This window comes from Oenanthe melanoleuca, chromosome 3 (assembly GCF_029582105.1).
Source record: "Oenanthe melanoleuca isolate GR-GAL-2019-014 chromosome 3, OMel1.0, whole genome shotgun sequence".
Lineage (NCBI taxonomy): Eukaryota > Metazoa > Chordata > Aves > Passeriformes > Muscicapidae > Oenanthe > Oenanthe melanoleuca.
This window is the reverse complement of record NC_079336.1, coordinates 93,786,339-93,809,338: the sequence shown is the minus strand read 5'-3', so window position 1 is coordinate 93,809,338 and position 23,000 is coordinate 93,786,339. Positions and strand designations below refer to the sequence as shown.

The 23,000-nt window shown below is 48.2% G+C and overlaps 1 protein-coding gene across 1 annotated transcript in view; it reads right to left on the bottom strand.

Annotated features, from left to right (window-relative positions):
• Nucleotides 1-23,000, bottom strand: part of GALNT14 (polypeptide N-acetylgalactosaminyltransferase 14) — a 92,414-nt gene that overhangs the window by 19,343 nt on the left and 50,071 nt on the right. The window contains exons 3-9 of the mRNA XM_056488598.1: nucleotides 22,602-22,700; nucleotides 13,780-13,847; nucleotides 11,247-11,312; nucleotides 9,108-9,229; nucleotides 4,709-4,796; nucleotides 3,985-4,069; nucleotides 2,479-2,582 (exon numbers count right to left, since the gene is read on the bottom strand). Coding sequence (XP_056344573.1) covers nucleotides 2,479-2,582; nucleotides 3,985-4,069; nucleotides 4,709-4,796; nucleotides 9,108-9,229; nucleotides 11,247-11,312; nucleotides 13,780-13,847; nucleotides 22,602-22,700 — 632 coding nt within the window. The remainder of the gene's footprint in view (nucleotides 1-2,478; nucleotides 2,583-3,984; nucleotides 4,070-4,708; nucleotides 4,797-9,107; nucleotides 9,230-11,246; nucleotides 11,313-13,779; nucleotides 13,848-22,601; nucleotides 22,701-23,000) is intronic.

Below are 23,000 nucleotides of genomic sequence, written 5' to 3'. Positions count from 1 at the left end.
CACAGCGTGGCTACTGCAAGCTGCCTTCCCTCCTCTGGTCCTTCTGCTCGGCCTGGGAGGAGAGCAGCTCCCTGATGTGCTAAAAGGTAAAGAGTTTCATTCAGTCCTTGCTCGATTTTTTAAAAGCCTAATGAAGAGGTCATCTTTATGTACTGGGAACTGGAATGAGGACACAGTGCACAGGAGATGCTGAGGAGTCTGAGCTCTCTGTTTCAGGCTATTTGCACCCTGCAGAGCCTGCTCCAGGTACAGCAGAAACAATTAAAGCACAAGTTTCCAAGGTCTCCGGACAGGCAGCCAAGAGCTAAGTGCCCCAAGGGAAGGTAAACTGAAGCACCAACTAAAGCAGGGTACAGGGTCAGCTCAGAGGAGCCAGGGGAGCAGGAACCAACAGTGTGCTTCCCTTGATCCTCAAGAGATGTTGCCAGTGCACATGGCCCCCCAAGTGACCCCCAAAAGGGGTGTGGGAAGTACACTTTGGCGTGCACTGGACTTGGCCTTCATTCTGCAAAATACCCCCAGCACTTCTTGCTGGCCTGCAAGTCCTGCCTGCCATTACCCATCTACAGGGGATTCAGTAAATTTAAGATGCAAAACACCTATGGTGTCCTCCTTCAATGCCAAACACGCTCACTTTTGTTCTGCCTGAAGCCTCCAGTTCTCTCCAGCTGCCCCATCAGTAATACTAAAGGCAGCAGTACTGCCCCTCAGGACCAGAGTCCTGCACCCCCTCAGGACTAATCTACCAGGAAGAGCATGGCTCACTGCAAGTGCTGGAAGCAAGCAGGTCAGCTCTTGCTGTCCATTCCCTGCCCAGAGCTGACCAGGGCCAGCAGGGTGCAAAGGAGAGATGGGACTGCTGCACCTGCAGGAGATGGAGCTATGAGCAATGCTTCTGCTCCCAGGGCAATGGGCAAGATGGGACCTGCCCTGCTGCTAGGCAGACCTGCACTTTATGGAAGCAATGTTAACCTTGATTTTGCCTTCCTTTGTCACATGAGGCCCTGGTACACCCTGCAGCACTGCCAGTGCATGTTTGGTCAGTACCAGGCCCCTGGGGCACAGCACCAGTAAGGGAAACCTCTCCACTGCAGGATGGGCCATAACCAGGCATAAGGAGCACAATGCCTGCTGTTACAGGGCATGGGACAAGCTGCCAGGATGGAGCTTTCCCCACGAGCAGGCTGTCCTGTCACTGCTCATCTCCCAGCAGCAGCTCCTGCTGGCTGCTGTCAGAGAGGAATGATGAGCACAGACAGACAGCAGGTCAGGCACAGCATGGCAGTCCCTCTCCTGCTCTTCTCCTGTCTAGTTCCCTTCTTGAATGCTTTGTTTGGGCTATTGATCCAGCAGGGGAAGTGGGAGGGCTGCCACTCCCTCCAGGTTTCCTCACAGCCACCCCACCCAGATGCTTCGGGTCAGTCCAGAGGCAAGATATCCGCCCACAGTGAGAAAGCATGAAAGAGTGAGACTCCTACTGCTTAACAAGATATAAATAAATAAAATATATCTAGAGGGACAAGGCATGTGAAGGAAACACCAGTGCCAGGCTGTGGATGGATTACTGCAAGGCAGCAGCATCTGCTCCCTTAGATGACTGACAGCACTGCTGTGTCTGTTGAGACACAAGAGCCTTCCTTCCTGGCCAGCCCCACTCTCCAGAGGTGCAGGCTATTAAAGCCAGTTCTGACCTGTCTGCCTGACATCAAGTGCCTCCCCCTTCTTTTGTGGGTACAGTCTCTTGTTCTGATCCACAGCATCACTGCAACTCCAAAGGGAGAACAGCCCAGCCTGATCAAGCTCTGCTTGACAAGGAGACAAGGGACAGGCTGTTACCTCTTTCATGTGCCCTCTCAAGTGTGCTTGCAGGAGATTTATTTATGTCTCTCTTGTCACATGGTAAGGGTCAGAGGTGACAGAATTGAGGTCAGCTCAACCCTTTTTTTTTGGTGCAGGAAAAGTGAGAGTATCACACAGAGCTGGGCAGCACTCAGCCACCCAGGGATACAGGAATGGATAAGCAGCTCTGGTATTTTGCTACCTGTTTGCTGCATGTTGATGGAGTTTCAGGTACTCTGCAAACTCAAGGAGGGACTGATATCTCAGTTTATAGCTTGGAAATGTTGTCATTAATAGAATAAGATATACTCTTTGTTTTATTGAGGAGAAAATAAGATCAGGAAGGAATAGGAGGGTGCACGTGGTGTTCTCTCATCTGTTGGTAACATCAAAGCTGAAAACTGTGTTGGTTGAAGGTATTCACCTCCAGAAAATCAAAGCAGGAAGGCAGGCAGTCCCAAGTACCAACAATTGCTCACTTCCCATCATTTGTAGTTGCTAGATCTCACAACCTATGAACCTATGAGGAAACCACCCAGAACATTCAAAGAGAAATCTGCAATGACCGTGTATCCATCTGGCATGACTCAGAAAGGGAAGCCAATACAGGAAGGCACAGGAGGATGAAGAACAACTCACCAAAGTTCTCCCCACCCCAGATGTCCATGGCACTGTCATACTTCCCCAGGTGGTTGAACCAGGCCTTGTCGATCACAAACAGCCCCCCAGCAATGATGGGTGTCCTGAAGAATGGACAAGGAGAAGAGGACACACTCTCAAGCACTGCTGCAGCACCTGGATGCACAGAAGCAACCCTTCCCCTTTGCCTTCTCTTCCATGACCAGGATGTAATGGTGTATGATAGGTACATGTATCACCTCCTCACCCAGAAAAGGACAAACCACCTCAAAATGCATCTGAGCCCTTCTTTCAGCCACCTTGGCATTTTGCAGTCAGTCATAAATTGCCTGGCACTTAATGACTGGCTAATGCACCCGTCAGCACAGCTCCTACAAGCCCAAAGTTGACAGCCCTGATTGTAGGCTTCAGCATCAAAAATGCACTTAGCACTCGGGGGTTATTCACTCAGACGGGCTTTTTGCCTGGAGCCAGCCTATTAAGAGCACCATTCTACTGGGGAGAGGAAGGCAGAGCAAATTCAGAAGGGCTTTTTAAAAGCCATCACTAGCTGTGTGATCTTTATTTCAAACCAGGGTTATTTTTCTTTCCTTGGATTAGCTAAGAAAACTGCACAGAGAAGGCCTGTGGAGGAGGGGAGGGCAGACCCAGAAGATAACTTGAGGAGACTCGCTGTTTGCTGGCACAAGTCCCATCTCCATGCAACTGGAGACAGTGTGGATGCCTCAGTACAGGCTTGGGGGGAGCTGAGGTGACTGCTGTGCCCAGGCTAATCTCCACAGTGCCCTACATTGCAGAGTGATAAGGAATGCAGGGCCAGCCTTGGGGAAGCCAGTGAGAGCTCCTGTTAATAGCAGCATCCTAAGGAGAAGCAGTGCTTTTCTCCCCTGGGAGCCTTCTGAGACCCTGAGCTTCCTCCAACACTTGGTGTCCTCATGGACATGGCATGGGCCTCATATCTGGCTGGGGCTGCAGGCACCAGCACCAGGCTTGTTTCCAGCAGAGATCTCCAGCAGAAGGAAGGACCCCCTCCATCCCATGGCATGAGGACAGATGGCACCTCCTCTCCTATTCAGCTCTGCTCCCTCTCCTGCACATCCCCATTTCTGAGGAGTCTTCAGAGAGGTCCAGAAGAGCACTGCTGATCTGGGAAGGCTGGACTAGACACCAAGCTTATCATGTGGCCTTATTTTTAAGTGGTAGCTGAACTAGAGAAGCAGTTGTCTACAGCACTGGGCTTTTTCCCTAAGCATAATCCTTAGCACAACCAAAACCTCAGTAACCATAAATACACCCCTTCTATCTTGGTGGCATTCTCAGGCTTCAGTGCTGGAAGGTGCAGCTGCACTGCAAAACCTAGCCAGGAGCTTGCTGGAGGTACTAGAAGTTCACAGCTGTCCTGGAAGAGACTGCATACTGCTGTGGTGCATGGGGACACACATGAGGTCACACGAGAAGCCTGTCCTGCCCCATTACTCAAGTGCCTTTTTCCCCCTCCTGACTTACTTAATGGGCTCGGTGGGATCAAGTCGTTTGGCTTTCTGCTCTGGGGAAAGCTGCTCCCATTTGAAATGCAGACTCCAGTCAAAACCTAAAACCAGGGTAGAGAAGTGCCATAGGGAAATTAGAAATTGATATGGATTAGGAGGCAATGCAGGCTGCAGAAGCTGTGTTTGATGGAACGTTTTCCCCACTTTCAAATTACTTAAGCCACAGAGATGCAGCTCTTGAGAGAAAAGTCCAATGCCTAACAGATTTTACTACTACATATGAACAAGAAACAATACATTGCATTACAATTTCAAAGTCAAGTGCTCCAAAGGCAGGGAAAGTCAGAATTAAAGCTGCTGCTGAAACCTAGTCCCCCTGTGCACACAGAAGCACGCTCTGATGGAGACTGTGTGCTACAAATAGCACAGGCATACTAATAAGCACTACACTTGCATCCTCCAGTTGCTGGCTAGACATCTCCTATCTCCTGCTGTCACTTCCAGTGCTGCCCAGGGTGGCTTTGACATGACCCTTCTTCCCTGCCTGACCATCTCATCCACTGCAGCAAGCACATTTCTCACTCCACACCTACCTGTGTGCAGAGCAGCCAGCAGGAGCACTGAGCAGTGTTAATGTGCTTTTGGTGAGGCAGCAGGGGACACAGGTGTGATGCAAAGGCCAGTGCACATTCCCACCATGGAATGGATGCCCACAGGACGTGCACAAAGCTGGGACTTACCTCCTCTGAGGTCTGAGGAAGCTGCCACGTAGGCAAAAGTGTCCAGGTTGATGATGTCAATAATGGGACTGACCACTCGGGTGGGATCCTGCAAAGCAAAGTAAAAACATCCATGACTTCAGATGGCACCATGCAAACTGGGCAAGGGACTCCAAACTCCTGGAGACACCAAGTGGCTGGAAACATTGGTGTCATTCAGTTTTGCCAGGGACAAGTGCCCCTCACAGTCTCCTCGTCCTCAGACTGTGCCTGTACTTGGCACCCAGCTGGGCTTTTGCAAATTCACCAAAATATTCCCCTTTCACCTTCCTTAAATACTTTTAGCAGGGTTTTAGAAGTCAAGTGACAAACAGGCAATTGAAATGACATAGGAAAAACACAGCCAAATTGCTTAAATATGGGTATTTTTTTAAATGCACAAACTCTAGCAGTACAGTTAGTTTTGCCAAAGTTGTGAAAGGGTTAAAAAAAAAAGACCTGATTTATTCAAAATAGTTGGTGGTGATTTAATTAACATCTTGTTATGGGCAAAGAGATTATACAAACAGTTATGAACAAAAATATCTACAGGAGGAAGAGACTCTGACAGCTTTGACTGGTCTCTTATCTCCCTTTTTCTTTTCAAAAATCCCAAACTCCAATTATAGCTCAAACTTCAAGGTTTTACCCTCACCAGATCAAATTGTTTTTCACAGCTATACAAAGCAAAGCATCTGAGCACACTCGGGCTTGCTCTCTCACTGGGGAAAGACTTTGTTTTAGAAATTAGTCCTGACAAAGAAGTATTCAAATGCAGCTGTAGGAAAAAGTAACCAAAGGCCATGAGCTGAGAGCTGGACTAGAGCTGATTTTCCAATTGAGCATGACAAACACTCGGTATTTCCATAACAGGGTCAAGCCAGGGGTCTCACCATCCCTTTCTGTGAGTCAAACATCTCACAGAAAGGGCAAGGTCTGCTGCACCTCTGTACTGCACAGGGGAAACAAAAGCCACATCCAAGCATGATGAGACCTTCAAACCCACCAAATCCACCGTGGCTGCTGAGCAGTGCCCCCCAGGCTGCCACAGCTCAGCTGCCACAGCCAAGCATCCTTTAAGTGCCTGAGGCTAGGGGGAAGGTTTTAAGCAAAGCATCTGCTTTGTGTGCTGAGCATTGCAGGGAAAGGATTGCATCCACTCATTTAGAACCTGCCCCTCAAGCATCTTACAGGTGAGCACTTCCAGCCAGCTGACACTCACCCCCAATTTCAATTCCACTGCTACTCATTGCAAGGCACAACTTCTTGTAAGAAAATCCCCTTCACATCTGGGCTGAGTGCACTACTGCAAATTGCTAACCTTGAGCAGTGCTGTCTTCTCCCTGCCTCACTTTCTCTGCCATGTCCTGGGAACATTTATATTTACTCAGCTTTCATGAAGGTCTCTCTGACCCTCAAAAGAAAAGCACGGCATGCTCAAGAGCACAGTGCTGTTGCTATGATTTATTTTGGGCTGAGCACCAGATCTTATTATAGGCAGCTTCATCTTTCTGGGTTTTTTTGATACCCACCCATACCAGGGTATGTTAATATTAACAACACCCAAACCTTCAGTTCTCTCTTGCAAACCTGAGAATTCATTTCTGCAATGCACTTCTCAAACACACCAATGTATGGATTTAAACCAACAGGAGAAAGCTCTGAAAATGGTCCTGAAGATAACAGATACATTTCAGCCTTGGAGAAGGACATTGGCTGTCATGTGGCTCTCAGCCTCTATGTCCTGTCCTTGTAATGGACATAAAAAAGGGCCAAAGTTGCTCCTCTGGCTCCACAGCAGGATTAGGCAAAGATTAGCTAGGCTGCCCCTCATGTGTCTTCTTTTTCCCAGGAAAGCACCAGACTGGGGGGTATCTGAGCTGGGAGTAAGGGGTCACCATTCATTGGTTTATCCCAGTGCCACTTGCAAAACCAGTTTTGGGGTGAGCTTGTTGAGTCATTCTGTAAAAACACCTCGGGATGGATAATCACATTTTTAGAAAAGTTACTCAGTTGAAATGCACCATTAATGGCTTTAGAGATGTTTGTTCCATAAGTAAAACTATGAGCCCAGGCCCACACTCTCAACCAGGCACTTGCAAACGTGCTGGTGTGAGATACTGAGCATCACTGCTGCTCCCTGAGATAGGCACAGGGCTGAGATCCCCCAGACCCTCTCTCTTTCCCCCACACTCCAACACTTGCTCCTCCTGCTTGTTTCCAAATCCTGGTCTCTTGCTGCCCACACCCACCAGGGAGCATCAGCCTCAGAGGGAAAACCATCAGCAGCTGAGAAAGCTGGAGGTGGAGCCTGAGGAGCACCTCCACATGGGTGCATGGTGGCACACATGGGCTCATGGTGGCACACATGGGCTCTGGCACTTCCCACCATGGAAAGTGGCAGTAATAGCTGCTCTGGCTGAGAAAATAAGAGAAGCAAAGTGCAGGGTGCCAAAAATGATGGGTGTGCTTTGAGGCACTCACTGCTCGTTTGCTTGGAACTTAAACCACATCAGCTCAAAACAGACTGTTCCTGGGAGCAACAGAGCGAGAAAATGCTCTTCCTAGGCAGCTGATCCTCATGGAGCAGCTGGACAGGGAGCCCATCTCTAGAGCACAGCCTGAAGGTGGCAGCAGTAACATTTCATACACTTCACTGATCAATACTTTAACACTGCTGGCAAGGATGGGTACGTGGGCCTGCAAGAAGGAGACTGAGGACTCTGCCCGTAGCCTGCAGCTTCTGTGAGCAGTTAAAAAGCAGGCAAGCAGGACCCCTCTGGCTTTGCAGGTTCCTCAACACTCCTTGTAGTACATCTCCCCTGCTGCCCGAGGCTGCAAGATCCTGGGCAAGGTCAGGGCAGCACGAGCAGCACTACAAGCTTACAGGCTGCCTTAGTTCCAGCTGGGGAAAGATTCAATCCAGGAGAGTTCACAGAGGTGATGTGTGTGTCTGATGCTGCATTCAGACCCTACGGTGATGCTGCACGTGGCATTCACACTCACCTACCCCATGGATGTGGCACATGGGGCACTGTCCTGTGCAGTGTGGGAAAGCAGATCTGCCAGCCCCCTTCCTGCTGCCTTTGCTGCCCTTCTCCTGACAAAAAACATCAAAGGCTCTGCCTGGGAAAGAGGCAATTGCTCTGGATACTCCTCACTGAAGTACAAGCAGGGCTTTGGCAAAAAGCAAGGAATGCCTGCCTTCAAAAAGCCCAGAGGAACAAGTGATGCTGTAAAGTTTAGCAGTGACTCCCTCCCTGGACAGGCCAGCTATGAGGCTCCAGTGGGATATCACAGCACGTGTTCCCATGGCTCCCAGAGCCATGATCAATGATATGAAAAGACCATTTTCATTACATTACCATCTATCAGCAGCTCTGTGGCCCAGCCTGCAAACCAAGGTTGGGACCTCTCCAGTGCTGGCTGTGCTACAAACGCCACCAGCACCGACTGCCCTCACCCGTGTCTGAAGGGACCTGACCTGGTGCTGTGCCCCCCTTCCCTGGTCCCATTGCTGACACACAGAGGGGATGCACACCCAGCCATCACATCTGCAGGTGTGAAAAGCAGGATGCCTTAGGTCAGGGGCACTGTGAACACCAGCCAGCCAGGTTTATCCTTGACCCACCACCTCAGCCTCCCCTTGCTCCTCAGCTGCCCTCATGTCAATGCAACTCAGTAGTTTTAAAATTGCTGAGTAATTAACACTAGCCATCAGGAGCCAGAGGTGTAGCAAGGGTGAAGGAGTGTGGCACAGTGAAGGGAAAGGATGGTGCATCTGCACTGGAGCTGAAGGTTTCAATCCCTGCACCCTGCTGCCAGCAGGTCATGGGCACAGAGCTCCCCTGACTCGAGTGACAAGGCGCCAGCAACCTCTGTGTGCACGTCTGGCAAGGGAGCCGCCGCCAGAGAAAGGTGAATGTCATTGTCTGCTCTGAAATCAGCAGAATTTAAATCCTATTAAATCAATTTATTAGCGCTTAATTTGCATGAAATTAAATTCGGCCCCTATTCAAGGAGCCGTCACTCCCTTAAATCATCATCACTGAGCATTTTACATGAGCCTAATTAAAATCTCTGCTGGAGCACTGCCCACGTATTCCCCTAGCACCACTCAAGCTGCACTTGCCAGTTAGAGTCCCACTGCCCTGGAAGACACCTCGTCCCACCCACCCCAGTCACACAGACACCCCACCTGCCTGCTGGGTGGAGGAAGCCCAGAAAAGGCCACTTTGAGCCCCAAGAGGCTTCTCTGCACCCCTTACTTAGATGCTTGCATGCAGTTGTTTATGGTTGGATGGTCACACCCACTGAGAGGAAGAGAGGAACATGGGGATGCATCCCCTGAGGGGAACTCTGGTCTCTCAGCAGCACTCACCTCTTTGATCCTCTGCAGCAGAGGGAGCAGCCAGTCCTTATTCACCTCGCAGTGACTGTCCAGGAAGGTCAGGACACCTGCTGTAGCCACGTCTGCCCCTCGGATTCGGGACCGGATCAGACCTGTGCAGGGATGTGCCATATCAGCTGCTGCCCAGATGGCTGGGTGAGATCCCCATCCTCCTCCACTCCTCCTTCCAGTTTCAACCTGCCTAAATCCCACCCAGATAAAACATGGTCCAGGTTCACTGTCTCCTTCCCAGTGCTGCAAGGTATGCCAAGCATTTCCTAAGATGCCCAAGGAAATAAATGGCTCCACCAAGGTTACTGATTTATGGCATTTCTGCCAATATGTAGTTTGTACAATTAGTTCTGCTGTCACCTTCTGGGGCAAAGCATGACTCAAAATGCTTTCATGACCCTCTGCAGGCAACAAATCTAACACAGATGTGAGGCAGAGGAGTTGAGGGGGGGAACACCTTGTGCCAGAATTAAGCTGTTCCCAGACTATTAACGTTTTCCTCCTGTGACCCCCTTCTGTGTCCCAGTGATCCCCAGATCTCTCTCCCACCCTGGGAGCTGATCTGCAGCTCAATGGGAACACATTTTCCACCAAGGAAAGAGGGTTGGCTTTTCAAGGTGCTTGATTTATCAGGGCCACGATGGCGAATTTGAAATCATTTGGAGATGGGAATGAATTGCTGCACGCATTTGTGAGAAAGAAAAATGAATAAAGAGGGAGGTCATGGAAAGCAGCTGCACACATGGATTTCACACTAGACTTGTGGGCAAGATCACTGCTCTTAAAGATGCCCTGTTCCTACTTATGCAGGTTAACCAGCTTTCCAACACTTCTGCCTGCAGTGGATGCTCAAGGGAACCATGGCATCCAAGGGAACCAAGAAAGGAGAAGGTTTGTTGGTGAACAAGAGGAGACACAGGTGATTCAAGGGGAGCAGAACTTCTTTATGAAGGAGAAATACAAGTGGCAATACAAGGGAATATATGGACAGATAAAGAGAGACAGAATTTCAGGGAGCATGCAGGAGGTCACTGATTTTCATACTAAAATACCCTAAGGGAAAGGGGCTAAGGAACAGCCTCTGAGCAGAAGAGGGAACATCTGAACAAAGCCTGGAGCATCCAGCACTTGCCAAGGTCTCCTCCTGCAATGCAGACTTGTCCCTGTACCTCTCTCTGTGACTCCTAAGATCTTGTGCCTAGGTATGTTCTTCTTCACCCACTCCTGCCCTTCCCAAATCCTGGCAGCCCCTGGGGGATACAGTTTAAGTGATGTACTCAGCAAGGTAAGGTTGAGTCCCCACATTTTGACTGATTTATACAGCACCAATAACTGCAGGTCTATCAGCTGCTGGAGATGAGCACACACGTACCCCCATAACAAAGGGGAGAAAGGTGATGAGGTGCAAGTCTATGGACATCTCCTTAATCTCCTGCCAAAGCTGGAATGTCTCTTACACCCATGGGGCCTGATGCCACCCTGTCACCAGACCTGGAGAGCTGAAACCCTCTGCAGAAAGAATCCATGGAGAAAAGAACCTTCCCCACTCCTCACTCCACTCAACCCAATACTGACCTGGAGACACACATTGGATTTGCAGCATTGTAAAACTTCTTTTAGTTATCCTAATACTGAAAACCAGGATTTGAAACACACATTCAGGCCATGGGGAATGGGAAGATGTCTCAAAAGGTTGCCAGAAGCAGCCCAGTAGGACATACATTCATCCCCCAAATAGCCCTTCTTAATCTCTCAAATATAATTAATTATTAAAAAAAAAAAAAAAATCCCACAGAAGCAGCAGGAGCAGATCTTCTCTTTTTCATTAGAGCAAACATCTTTACAAATAAGACCCGGGGCTTTGTTTTGCCTGTTCTAATTTTCTGGCTAATAAGCTACAGCTGAGCCTCACTGGATATCTTAATAGTCCCATCTTTTTCAGCGAGAGCGGGGAGATCCATTTCAAATCCCAGCTCTTTATCACATTTTCTTTTATCTCCTGATTCCCAGGAGCCACTGACCTCCTTGTTGACCACCCCATGGAGGTTCCCCTGGCTCCAGCACTGCCACCCCTCCCAAAGCTGTGTCTGTGTGTTTCAGTGGGCAGGCAGCTCTTACCTTCCCGCCGTCCGTTCCGCAGGCACTGCACCTTGGGCAGCTGGCCCAGCAAGCGGCAGTCATCAGCTGGGGAGACACAAAGGGGGCAGAGTCACCCTCAGCCCTGCCAGCACACAGACACTGGCAGCAGGGAGAGCACCCTGCCCTGCTCTGGCTGTTGGCTTGTTTAGGGCAGTGGCTCTGCTGGGTCACAGCAGCCTCACCCCTCCGCTCACAAACCATAAATTGGGCTAGGCAGAGCAGCAGTTTTCTTAGAACTAGTGTAAAATCAGCAGATTTACACTGAGAGCAGCTGAATTATGCACTAAAATCAGCATAGAAAAGTTGTGGTTCAGGTCAGAATCTAAATTTTTGCACATCAATGCAAATGACTATTTTTGGTAGCTGCAAAGCAATGCACAAGCTGTTGATGCGTGTCTGCCTGGCAGGGCAGGAGCTTCCTGTGGTGGCCTGGAGCCTTCAGCAAGGAGAAAGGGATGCTCAGGGAGAGGCCTGTGGAGCAGCTGAGGGCTCCTCACACCCTGGGCAAAAGCTCCATGGGGCAGGAAGGCCTGACAGCCCTCTACACCTGAGCTAGGGAGGTCCTGAAACCCCACACACAACCCTAGAATCGATCCCTCCGCACCCAAATTTCTCCCAGCAAAGATGGGATGTCAGATGTACCTACCTATCACAGCCCCTCCACATCTACACACCCACAATATGACCTCCACAACCCATTCGTGGCTCTCAACCCTCTGCCCCCTCTTCCTCAGCACTATAAACAGAGGTGAGTGCCCCATCCCCTCTGCCCAAACCCTGAAACCACACACCCCCACAAGCACTTTCACCCACTCCAGAAATGTCTGTCAGCAAGAGATCACTGTACCCACAGCCTCAACAACTCAGGGACAGAGCTGGAACAGGGGAGCAGAAGGGGCAGGGCTTGGCTGCAGACTCACAATGAAAATCTGCTGGGGATAGTGAGAACTCATGTGCTGAAGAACTGCATCCCAGTGAATAACAAGTCAGCAGGCTGAGTGAGGTGAGAAACAAGACACAACTGGGCATGAGATAAAAGCACTAATTGCTTGGGGTGGGTTGCAGGGAAAATACTGACCATGTGTGTGTAGTGCATTATGCAAATGCATGTATTTTATGTAAATGCATGCAGAGCAGATGCCAGCAGGCTCAGACTATCACAGCAAAGATGTCAGATAGCTGAGAAGCACTGAGTAGCTGAGGGACTGCCCTAAGTTACATAGGAAACAGGCTCCCTTTTGGTGCCCTGGGATGAGTTAAGACCCAGCCCTGTTCCTTCTCCAAGGCTCATAGCACTTGGCATGCTGGGACAGGGGAGCTGTGTTCCTACAAACCTGCCCCCTTCCAGGAAGGCAGTACTTTCCCTATTTAGCCAAATACCCAGCATTTACTTCCTCCACCCTCCAAAAATCCTGCCCTGCTGCTCTCCAGGGCAGCTCAAGTCCCTGCACCTGCTCTTCTTCCCCATCACAGCCATTCTGCCAGTTCCCAGACTTGCCCAGCCTGCCTGCCCTGTGTGCTGGAGCTGCTCCAGGGCTCACCCTAATCACAGCAGCTCCTTCCCCTAGCTTCAGCAACTTCCCAGGGAGGTGTCAATGCCAAGAAGTGGGTCTTGTGTGAAATCTGTCCCTAATGCTCTCCAAGGCAGTGCCTATTTATAACATCCAAGAGCAAAGCCTAGATCCGTTTTTTTAAAAGAAACCTATCTGGCTTTGTTTTCACATTTCCAAGTAAACAGCTTTATTTTGCAGCTCCTTGAAACTTAAGTGCCACAGACCACTCAGCCAGTTTATCATCCTTTTTATGCCTGAGACAGTATTTCTGAGCACTTAGATCTTCAACTCTCCCATGTACTAGGCAAGGTCTTTAGCTGGGGTGGTTCCCTGGGAGCCCGTGGGGCTTCAGCTACCTTCAACTGGAGACCAGAGCTATTGATTTCCATTGAGTCACACTGTTAACTGGGAGGAACAGCAGGAGGATGTGGGCTGTTTGTGTGGTGTACAATGCTATTTATGGTGCACATCAGAAATGGGAAACCCATGCAGGGAGAATCCTCTTTCCATGGGTGAAAAAAATAATCAAGAGTTTCTGACCATCCACATAAATGTATGCAGAACATATACATAGGGTCAAGAGGGTCAGACTGTCACGGTCCCATGGAATTCCAGTGGTGTCAACCCAGAACTGCTCCTGGCTGCAGCTGAAAGGCAGATCAAACACACCACGGCCATGGTGGCATACAGCCATGTAAGGATTGGATTCGCATCTGCTGGGCATAAAAACGATTTGCCAAGCGCTTTTCGTGCATTATTTTCGTGAGAAGAGGTTGGATCATCTGGAATTTGAATTCTACACGTGGTGATGCAAACCCAGCACAGCAGGGTTTGCTCTTCACAGCTACAGAGCTTTAAATTTCCTTCCATTCCAGCAAACCCTCCCCTGTCTCAGTGCTAATCCCAGTCTCTCCCAGGGTTTTTGGCCCTTTGCTTTTCACAGGGAAGAGGTCACTTACGGTCATCACTGAAGTCATCCACGAGTATGATTTCATGGACGAGGTGCACTGGGGTGCGGTTCAGCACGCTAAGGAATGAAGAGAGAAAATCCATGACACTGCTTGACCAACTTAACAACCCAGCAAATGGAGTGGGAAAGCCAAGGAACTGACCCCCTGCCAAAGCACAGAAGACCAGGCTTGGATTTCCAGAAAGCATATACTAGATAAGAACCCAGAAACCATCCCCCAGTAATCTACAACGCCTGGCTATCAACTCCCCATAGCCTGATCTAGGAGCCAAGGGCTCTGTATTCATAGGAAATAGCTGAAATACCCTTCTCACCTTTGTGAGCAAAAGCAAAGCCCCACATAAAGCCAGGAAAACCTGGTGCTTTTTTTTTTTTTTTCCAAATTGCACCAATATTCCTAACTGGGCTTACAGCAAAGCTGCTGTCACCTCTCCACCTCCTCTGGGGCTAATGATATGGTGTCCAGCAACAGCAGAGCCAGCACAGAGAAAATTACCCAGCTCAAACCCATCTTTACACAGCTCACAGCTGTGGCAGGACAACTCCTGTTTTTATCTGTGAGCTGACTGTGTGGCAGAGGCTGCCAAGAGGATAAGAGCAGGGCTGGAGCCCACCTAGGTAATGAGAGAGGCTGGAGGACGTGGCTCACAGCTCCCTCCCTGTACTCAGAGACTGTGAAACATGGCTCAAAGCTACAAGCTCCTCTTAATTACACCACCAAGGGTTATTATTGTTATTATTAAAAAATCTACACCTGTTCTTTCCTTTTTCTCTCATGGTGCAGAGGTCATGGATTGGCTGCACCAGCTCCAGCAATTTCATCTCCAAATAAACAGCAGTGCAAAAGTCACCCTGACACTTCAGACATGGAGTTGCAGTTGCTAATACACATTTAAAATCCTGCCCCAGCAAAGGGTCAAGGCTGTCTGCTTGAAGCAGAAGCCCTAGAGCATCCCAAAAGCCTTCGAAGTGCTTCAGTTGGGTTTGATAATGCCAGTCAGGTTGTACAGGCTTCTACAGCATTTCAACTTCTTTGCCTTCATCCTGAGCATGGTTCCTTTTCCACAAAGGATTTAAAATCGCCCCAAATTTCAGATCTTCAAGACCTCCCACTGGCACAGGAGGGCAGTCACCCAACTACATAACAATCCTGCAGCCCCTGATCCCCTGCCAGATCCTTATTAACAGGTTTTCCCAGTCTCTCAAGCTCCCAAAACTCTGGCAAAAAAAAAGCTCCTGGAAGACTGAAAAAACCACATCCCTGGCCCAGACCACAATAAGGAGAGCTACAAAGGGCAAAGCCCCAGGGGACTTGGGAGCCACCCAACCAGCTGGGAAAAAATGCAGCCCAACCCATCCAGGGGGTTCCCCCTTGCCAGGTGCCTTCTGCCTGCACTGGTGCACTCCCTCCCCTCCAGGTGCTGGAATTACAACCTTGCAGAGAGTAAAAGTTGAACTAGATTTTTTTGGAAGACATACATGGCATCCCAAGGAAGATGCTTGACATAGAATCATAGAGTCAGAGAATGGTTTGGGTTGGAAGGGACCTTAAAGATCATCCAGTTGCAATCCCAGTGCCACAGGCAAGGGACAACTTCCACTAGACCAGGGTGCTCAATGCCCCATCCAACCTGGCCTTGAACACTTCAAGTAAATGGGCATGTACAACTTCTCTGAGTAACTCACAGAAAATAATTTCTTCCATATATAATTAATCCTTCTTCCATGCTGGTTTTCATTTTCCCTGGGCAGAAATCCTCAAAAAAGAGGGTTTTCTATTAGACCAGAGCCTAGCACCTCCCTTGTGGAGCTCCTCAAAAATCACTTCCAAGATTTATCTTCTCTGGAAAGACAATCACTGCCTCCTCCATTTTCATGATCTTGACAAAAGCATTCTTTTGCCCCACTTCAGATGCCTTGCATGATAAGGTTTGAAGGAAGAGAAAGCCACTGTCCCCTAAGCAAGAGTGTGGAGCTGCTGTGGCCACCCCGACACTCTGGCTCGCACCAAGCAGAGTTAAACAACACCTCTCCAACACCCACAGCCTGAATGAAGTACTGGGAAAAAGTGGCTCAGTGCCCCTCCTCCCACTGGGGCACACACAACAATTTAGATGTGCTGTTTCCACCTGTCAAGTGTTTTTTAATTATTGTTATTAATAGGCTTGTTATTTTTTAGAAATCCCCGTACACCAGAGCTGAGTTCGGCAAATTACCGTAGCCGAGCATCAGCAGACAGAGACAGGAGAGCAATATCACGCTCAGTGGAATATTTAACAAGTGCTGATTGCCTGGAAACCTAACTCTGTGCAACCTGCAGGCTTGTAAAAGAAGCCAGCAAAATAAATAAATAACCCACCAAGAGCGGGAGGGGAGGAGGCAGCGGGAAACTCGGAACATTCAAGGCCTGCTTCTGCCTGGTCTCTCCTGTAGATGTGGCTGCCAGAAATGCAATGCAGGGCTTAACTCTGTGGGGAGGTGGTAGAGTAACTCAACCAAAACTGTGGCATTGGGCTGTGTAGGCTCAGGCCTGGGCTCTAAGCAGTACTCAGTGCCCTAAAGAATCTCCTGCCAGAGCACATCTTCTGGAAGAAAAGAGACCATTTCCAAAGCCTTGGGGACAGGTGCAGCCCAGTCTCAGCTCAACTGCAGGCTCCCATTGTTCCCAGGTTGCTGCCAACTCTGTGCCTGGACTTACCACCCCATAAATCAGGGAGATGACCCCTGAATGCCAACAGTGGCCATCTCTGGGACTGACCAGAGCAAGGGGGGAAAGGCTAGCGTGTTGACACATGAGGGAAGGGTGTCTCCAAGGACTCCTCTGGCTCCATAAGCCATCACCCTTCCATGGGGTTAATGACAGACACCACTGTGGGTGTGTGTTGGGTTGATGTGGCCATAAATGTGTATTCTATCACCATCTGTTGAAGCCGGGTGGGGCAGTGATTCCTTATCTCCATGGCACATACCATCTGCTAATGGGCCATCTTTAAACCAGCTGGGGCAATCATCTTTATCTTTTCCACAGCCCATCCTCCCTCCAGGAAGATATCATCTGCTACTGGCCCATTCAGTCCCACTGTGTGACTGATAAAATTACATCATCCCACTGGGAGATGCTCCAGCCAGGGGGAAGAGCCAAGCCTTTCCTACCTAGATAAAAACTGAGATTTGGACAACAAGATACCTGCTTTCTGCTGGATTCCAGAGGAAAACTGGACCTTTCTACATCATCCCTGGACCTTCAGAGGAAAACTGCACCTTCTACAGGAGCACTGCTTCAGCTGAACCACATCTGCCACTGCAGGAGGATGCAGCCACCATTTAATGGGACTGCTACCAACACCCTGACTGACTGACAGGGTGTCAGGTTGTATTCTGACTCTGTCAGTGTTTTTGGGATTGTTCTTTGTAATACTGCATTTCTATTTTAATTTTCCTAGTAAAGAACTGTTATTCCTAATTCCCATATCTTTGCCTGAGAGCCCCTTAATTTCAAAATTATAATAATAATTTGGAAGAGGGGGGTTTACATTCTCCATTTCAAAGAGAAGCTCCTGCCTTTATTGGCAGATACCTGTCCTTCAAACCAGGACAGTAACACACAGGATACTGTGAACACAGAATGCAAGCACCCCTCCTGCAGCGCTCCTCAGGGAGGATGGGAAAAAGAGGCATCAAATCTTCCATGTTTTCAACATTACGGGTTTTGGTTTGGCTTTTTTTTTCAGATAGACCATAAAAGCACTTTTAAAAATTCAAAGCCGGCTTTTCTATTACTTGCGCCTCTGCTCAGCTTTGATTTCTTTAAAAATACTTTTCTTTCTTTATGTCTGTGCATGGCTTTTTTTTTCCCTTTTATATGGGAAAAATCAGAAGACAATATTACAGTGCTTTGAAGTCCCTCTGTTACTATAGATTTTTTTTCCCTGAAATCAAACATAGGTAGATATATACTGCAGTGACGGACATATTTGAACAAATCAAAACAGTTTTTAAGTTCTGCTGCACCAAAGATCACAACGTTTTGTCCCTTAAATTGCCAAAAGACTTGTTACCATCAAAATGAAAGCTCATGCCCCCAGTCCAGAAAGCGCTTACTCATCCTAATAAGAACAGGTTTGCTGCTGAATTATCTTGAAAAGACAATGCTGAAATTTTCTTGGTTCTGATTTTTTTACCTTATGCAGACATAGCCATGGAGAATTTCACCTTAAATTTTCATTGTAAGGTCCCTCTTCCATCCTCCTCAAGAATTTGTTTGTATCCTTTTCCACCTACACAGAGGTAAGCACTAGATCCAGCAATTTCATCTCCAAATAAATACGAGTGCATAAGTCATCCGGACCATGTAAGCCATGGTAAATGTTTGCAGGAAGGAATTTAGACCTTCTGACCAAGTCAGTGTGGTTTTGGTGGTCACCCACCTGCTTTGGAGAGGTGATTGTGGGCACCCATCCTTGAGAACTCATGAACCTGTTAATTCTCTCCATGGCAACATATTAGGACTTGTTGGGGAAAAAAAAAACCACCTTTGGGAGGATAATGAAGAATGAAAAGGGCCAAGGGTCACAATTATTGAAATCAGACAGAGTATGGAGAGAAAATACCCACCAAAATGAACTGCTTCAACAACCCCAAATGGCTAATTATGTAGGAAGAAAGACATCACACCAAGAATAACCATAATGAGCTTTGATTACACTGCGGCTTTTGCATTTTATTCTTTCAAATACCCACCAAGCTCTTTGAAATTCAAGAGTTCTCTTATGTTAACATCAAAAGGTAAGAGCGCACGGAGGGCTGTGTACTCAGTCACCGTGAGAGATGATTAGCAAATTAAGAGAAAAAAAAAGTCCAGGGTTTAAGCAAAAAGCAGAAAAGAAAAAAAGAAAGGAAAAAATAGTCAGCACAAAGTGCTAATTATACAGTTTCTGTGCAACACCTGGCTTGTTTTTGCTTCTTTAATCAGGCTCATTTCAGTTATGGCACAGACTCCATATGGTGCCTAAGCAAGGAGGCTTTGTCACCTCCCTGTCTCAGATGTGTCTGGATGCAGACAAGGCAGTGGCACGAGTGTCCTGGCTGCACAGGACACCACTTCTTTCACCTATGAGCACTGGAAAATGAAAGGTATGATATTCACTCTGCTAAGTAATGATCTAAATATTTGATGTGGTATTCAAAGCACTTGCATCAGGACTTCTGCCAAAGGATGTGTTTTGGTTTGTCAGCAAGAGGTAAATAATTTAAGTTTTCTTATTCCTGCCCTGAGCTCCTCAGCTGCAAATTTGAAGAATAAATAAATAAAAGCCACTCAACAGAGTAAATGGGAATGTCTCACCATCTGCCCAGCAGGTCATCCACATGACAGGATTAGGATTCCCTTGCCAAATCCAGGCTAGTATAGGATGGAAAGACAAGAAATAAAAACTGTTGTTTTGGTGAGGTTTTATTTTTTTATTTTAAATGCCTCTGTATTGCTTATTTTCTCCCTTGCTCCTGCCTTCCCACCTTGGGTTTATTCACATGGTCCCACCTCATGCACTGCTAAAGACACTCAGCATTTATAGGCACTGAGCCCTGGAGTTTGAAGTATGTGAAACTGAACCACAAAGGGATAAGGAACTTGTTGAAAAGTGAGTGGTTGAAACAGCTCAATGATGCTTTCTTCACCACCTGCACAGCAAAAATCTTAAAAAAATCTCAAGAGCTACTTTGCTATTGACCATCTCCTCCTTTTCTTCTTCCATTTTCTATTTCCCTTTCTCATGACACCCATCCCCTACTCGCTGGACAGTTGTATGTATTCACAAGCACAGCTGCACATGCATTTGTAAATGCTGACCTCACCATTTGCAGAGATCTGGGTATTCAACAAATTTGTTTTTTCTTTTTTTTTTTTTTCCCTGCTTTACTTCCAGCTGGCAAATGGTCAGAGAAAAGATCATGAAACTTTTAAATGAATTCATTATTCAACACAATCCACCAGCTTCTCTCAATAACTCTGACAACACAAAATATCCATAAATGAACCGTCCCAAGTGCTCCCAACATGACCTGGGTAAGGGATGCTGTGTTGCTGCTTCCTGCCTAGAGCCTGAAACACACTGAGCCTGTAACACAGCTCAGCCTCAGCACTTGGGGAGCATTGAGGCTCTCAAGCATCCAGGAAAACCGCAGGAACAGCAAAATCCCCCCTGCTCATCAGGTGCATGGTCGCTTCTGCAAGAGGCGATTCTGTCCCCTGCTGCACTTCCCTGTGCCACTCCTCTGTGTTTGCATGGGGTCCTGTAAGAAGTACCCCTTTTCAGGGACAGTGTCCCATCACCCATGGCTTTGGACAGGCCAATAAATGTCCCTTTGTCCTATTTCTTGCTCTTGAGAGGGCAATTAACAGAGAACATTGATTCTGCAATGAGGCTGGAAAATCCAACCAACATAACAGATATTGGGAAACCAGGTTTGCAACCCAGAATCTCCCACCAGCTACAGAAAAATCTCCTCCCTGTTCCTCAGTCTGTCCATCTGTCAGCAGGGTTATACCACTGTGGACATGTACTGGGGAGAACAGGGTAAAAGAGGTGCCAAATTAACCCACCACAATGCTCAAAGCACTAGGCCACAGACTGCCCCAAAAGGCACAAAGCACTGTCATGAGGACAGTTTGTTCTGAATGGCCAAGGAAAATGATCCATGTTGTTACAGCCACTGTGGGATGGAGTCATCTGGAAGATCCAATTAAACTGAGTATCTGGCAAGCAAGAGGGAAAAAGCCCCAAGCAGTCAGAAGGCACAGCAAATTAGCCCACAGAGACTAAAGAGGCAGATGATCCCTCAGCTAGGTCCAAAAAGAGGCAGGGAGGTGGCAATATGTGCACAACCACACCTAGAGGGGAACAGAGCAGGAGCCACATCACCAGCCTGCCACCAAGGATTAGTATTCCTAGGCTTGGTTGCATCAAAGCAAGATTCTAGGCACTGCATCGAGGAGGAGAATGATGTACCCTGATGCCAAAAGCCACTTCCAATCCATGGGGACCAGAAAAAAGAGGGTCAGCTCAGGAGAGTTCAGGATCTCAGCCCAGGAACAGGAAGAACAGATGGGGACCCAAGGCTGTCATCTCAGTTCCTCACTGCCTGGGCTTGTCTCTGGGGTGCAGCTCAGTGGGATGCTCTGTGGGGCTCTGGAACTCTGGGGATGAACCTACAAGAAAAAGGGCTCAGAAGGGCCCCCAGAGCTGGGGAAAACCTCTCTACAGATAAAACATGAGCACTGGAATTGCCAGGGCCCATAAGTGAAGAGGAGCAGTGCAAAGGGGCAAAGCTGTGGTGAAAATCACACACAACCAGGTAAGGAAGGCCATAAAGTCAATTAATCAAGGCAAGCAAAGAAAAAAAAAGGAACAAGGAAGAAAGTCTTCCTATGCTGGAAATAAGAAACTTCAAAGGACAATCACCTTGAGGAAGAAGTTAAAATTCAATGTACCTGTATTTCTAACCTTGCCATCACTGCAATGAACAGTTCTCTAATGAAGCCAGATATGGGGGATCCAGGCCTAAGAGCTGTACCATAGGTCTAACATTTCATCACTCATAATCACACCTGACAGGACAGTCAGGTGCTGAGTTATGGGGAGAAAGGAGATTAAAATCCATCACTGCACTTCAGATGTTATAAGCCCCCTATATCTCAGGTGCTAGAGGACTGCACTTGCCACCTGTTACAAATACAACTGGTTCTGGAGAATGGCAGAATTATCCAAGGCACTGTAAAGATGAAAGAGAAGGTCCAGGATCAAGGAGGTGGTACACAACATCAAGCATCAGTGTCACCCAAAATCCACACACCCCAGAGAGAGAAAGCAGTGACAGATTACTGAGTGTGAAGCAAGGAGACAGGATTGGGCATGAAACCATAAAGCAGAGCAGGAATTCAATTTCAGGACTGTCAAACTCACTTGTGGCCCTGGATATGCTCACCTGAGGAAGGATGCTGAGAGAAAAGCTCAGCAAAAACATGGCAGGGTTTAAAAGCCAAGACTTGCAGTAGGGCACAGACCTTCACTGAGCACACATGAGATGCAGCTGCAAAGCACTGCTGGCACAGAGCACACCCAGGACTGCTACAGAGGAACCCACCAGCCTAGACCTGGACACACCTCACCACATCTCCCCACAAGAGAACCCACAGATTCAAGGCACTCATTGGGATTAAACACAGATTTCAAAAGCCTGCAGTGAAAATGAAGCCTTCAGTCTACCCAGGATAGCAAAACACAGCCAAGAACAAACTGACAAATGAAGGAATGGCCACATGCCCAGAGTGCTCCACCGTGTCTCAGGAGTACAGAAACCATCCCTGAAAATCTGGTCTGCATGTGTGTCATTAGGGCTTCTCAATTAGCAAGCTTTTCTGGCACTGGAGAAGCTCATACAGCAGCACTGGAGCAGATATCCACAGAATGATAGCTGTCCCCAGGGGGCTGGGACAAAATACAGCTGAGCACTCATACCCAGCTGGATAGAAAAGTTCTCTGCCCAGACTCTGTCTAATCTGCTGATCATCCCTCAAGAGTTTTCCATGCTAGACCCTACAAAAGAGCACAGCTCCTCACTTTCCTGAGCATCCCACTGTAAAACCTACTTCTCAAACAGCAACTTTCAGGCTAATTTCTCTCGGTCACCTTTTGAGACCACAGCTGGCAGATCTGGTTCTGCTGCTGTGGTGAGTGCAAACAAATTCTGCCTTTATTCATGATGACCACTGGCCCAGTGACCCTCTTGTAAGAGATCCCCTGGAGCTCTTACCTCCGAATTGTCCTTAGCAGGGTGGACCTGGCCTCGTTGTGGAAGGTGATGACCACGCTGGTGGGTGGGAGGTCCTGGCTGTAGTGCAAAGTCGTACACCTGGGGAGGGAGGGAGGAAGCAGAAAAGGCTATTCAGGTGCTGAAATTCAAAGTGAGAGCTCACTTCATCAACACAGGCAGCACAGACTTTTTCTGTGTAAATAATTTCTGAAAGAGTCCAGAAACTGCCAAGTAATTCACCAAGGATTAAAGCAAGCAAAGAACTTAACTGTCATTAATGGGAAGGCATGAGAAGGGAGGCACTTTTCTCAGCCCTTTTCTCTAACCAGTGCTTCCCAGCTACCCACCAGTGCTTCTCGCATCCTCCTGGCTCATGGTACCAGCAGAGGTAAGAGCACC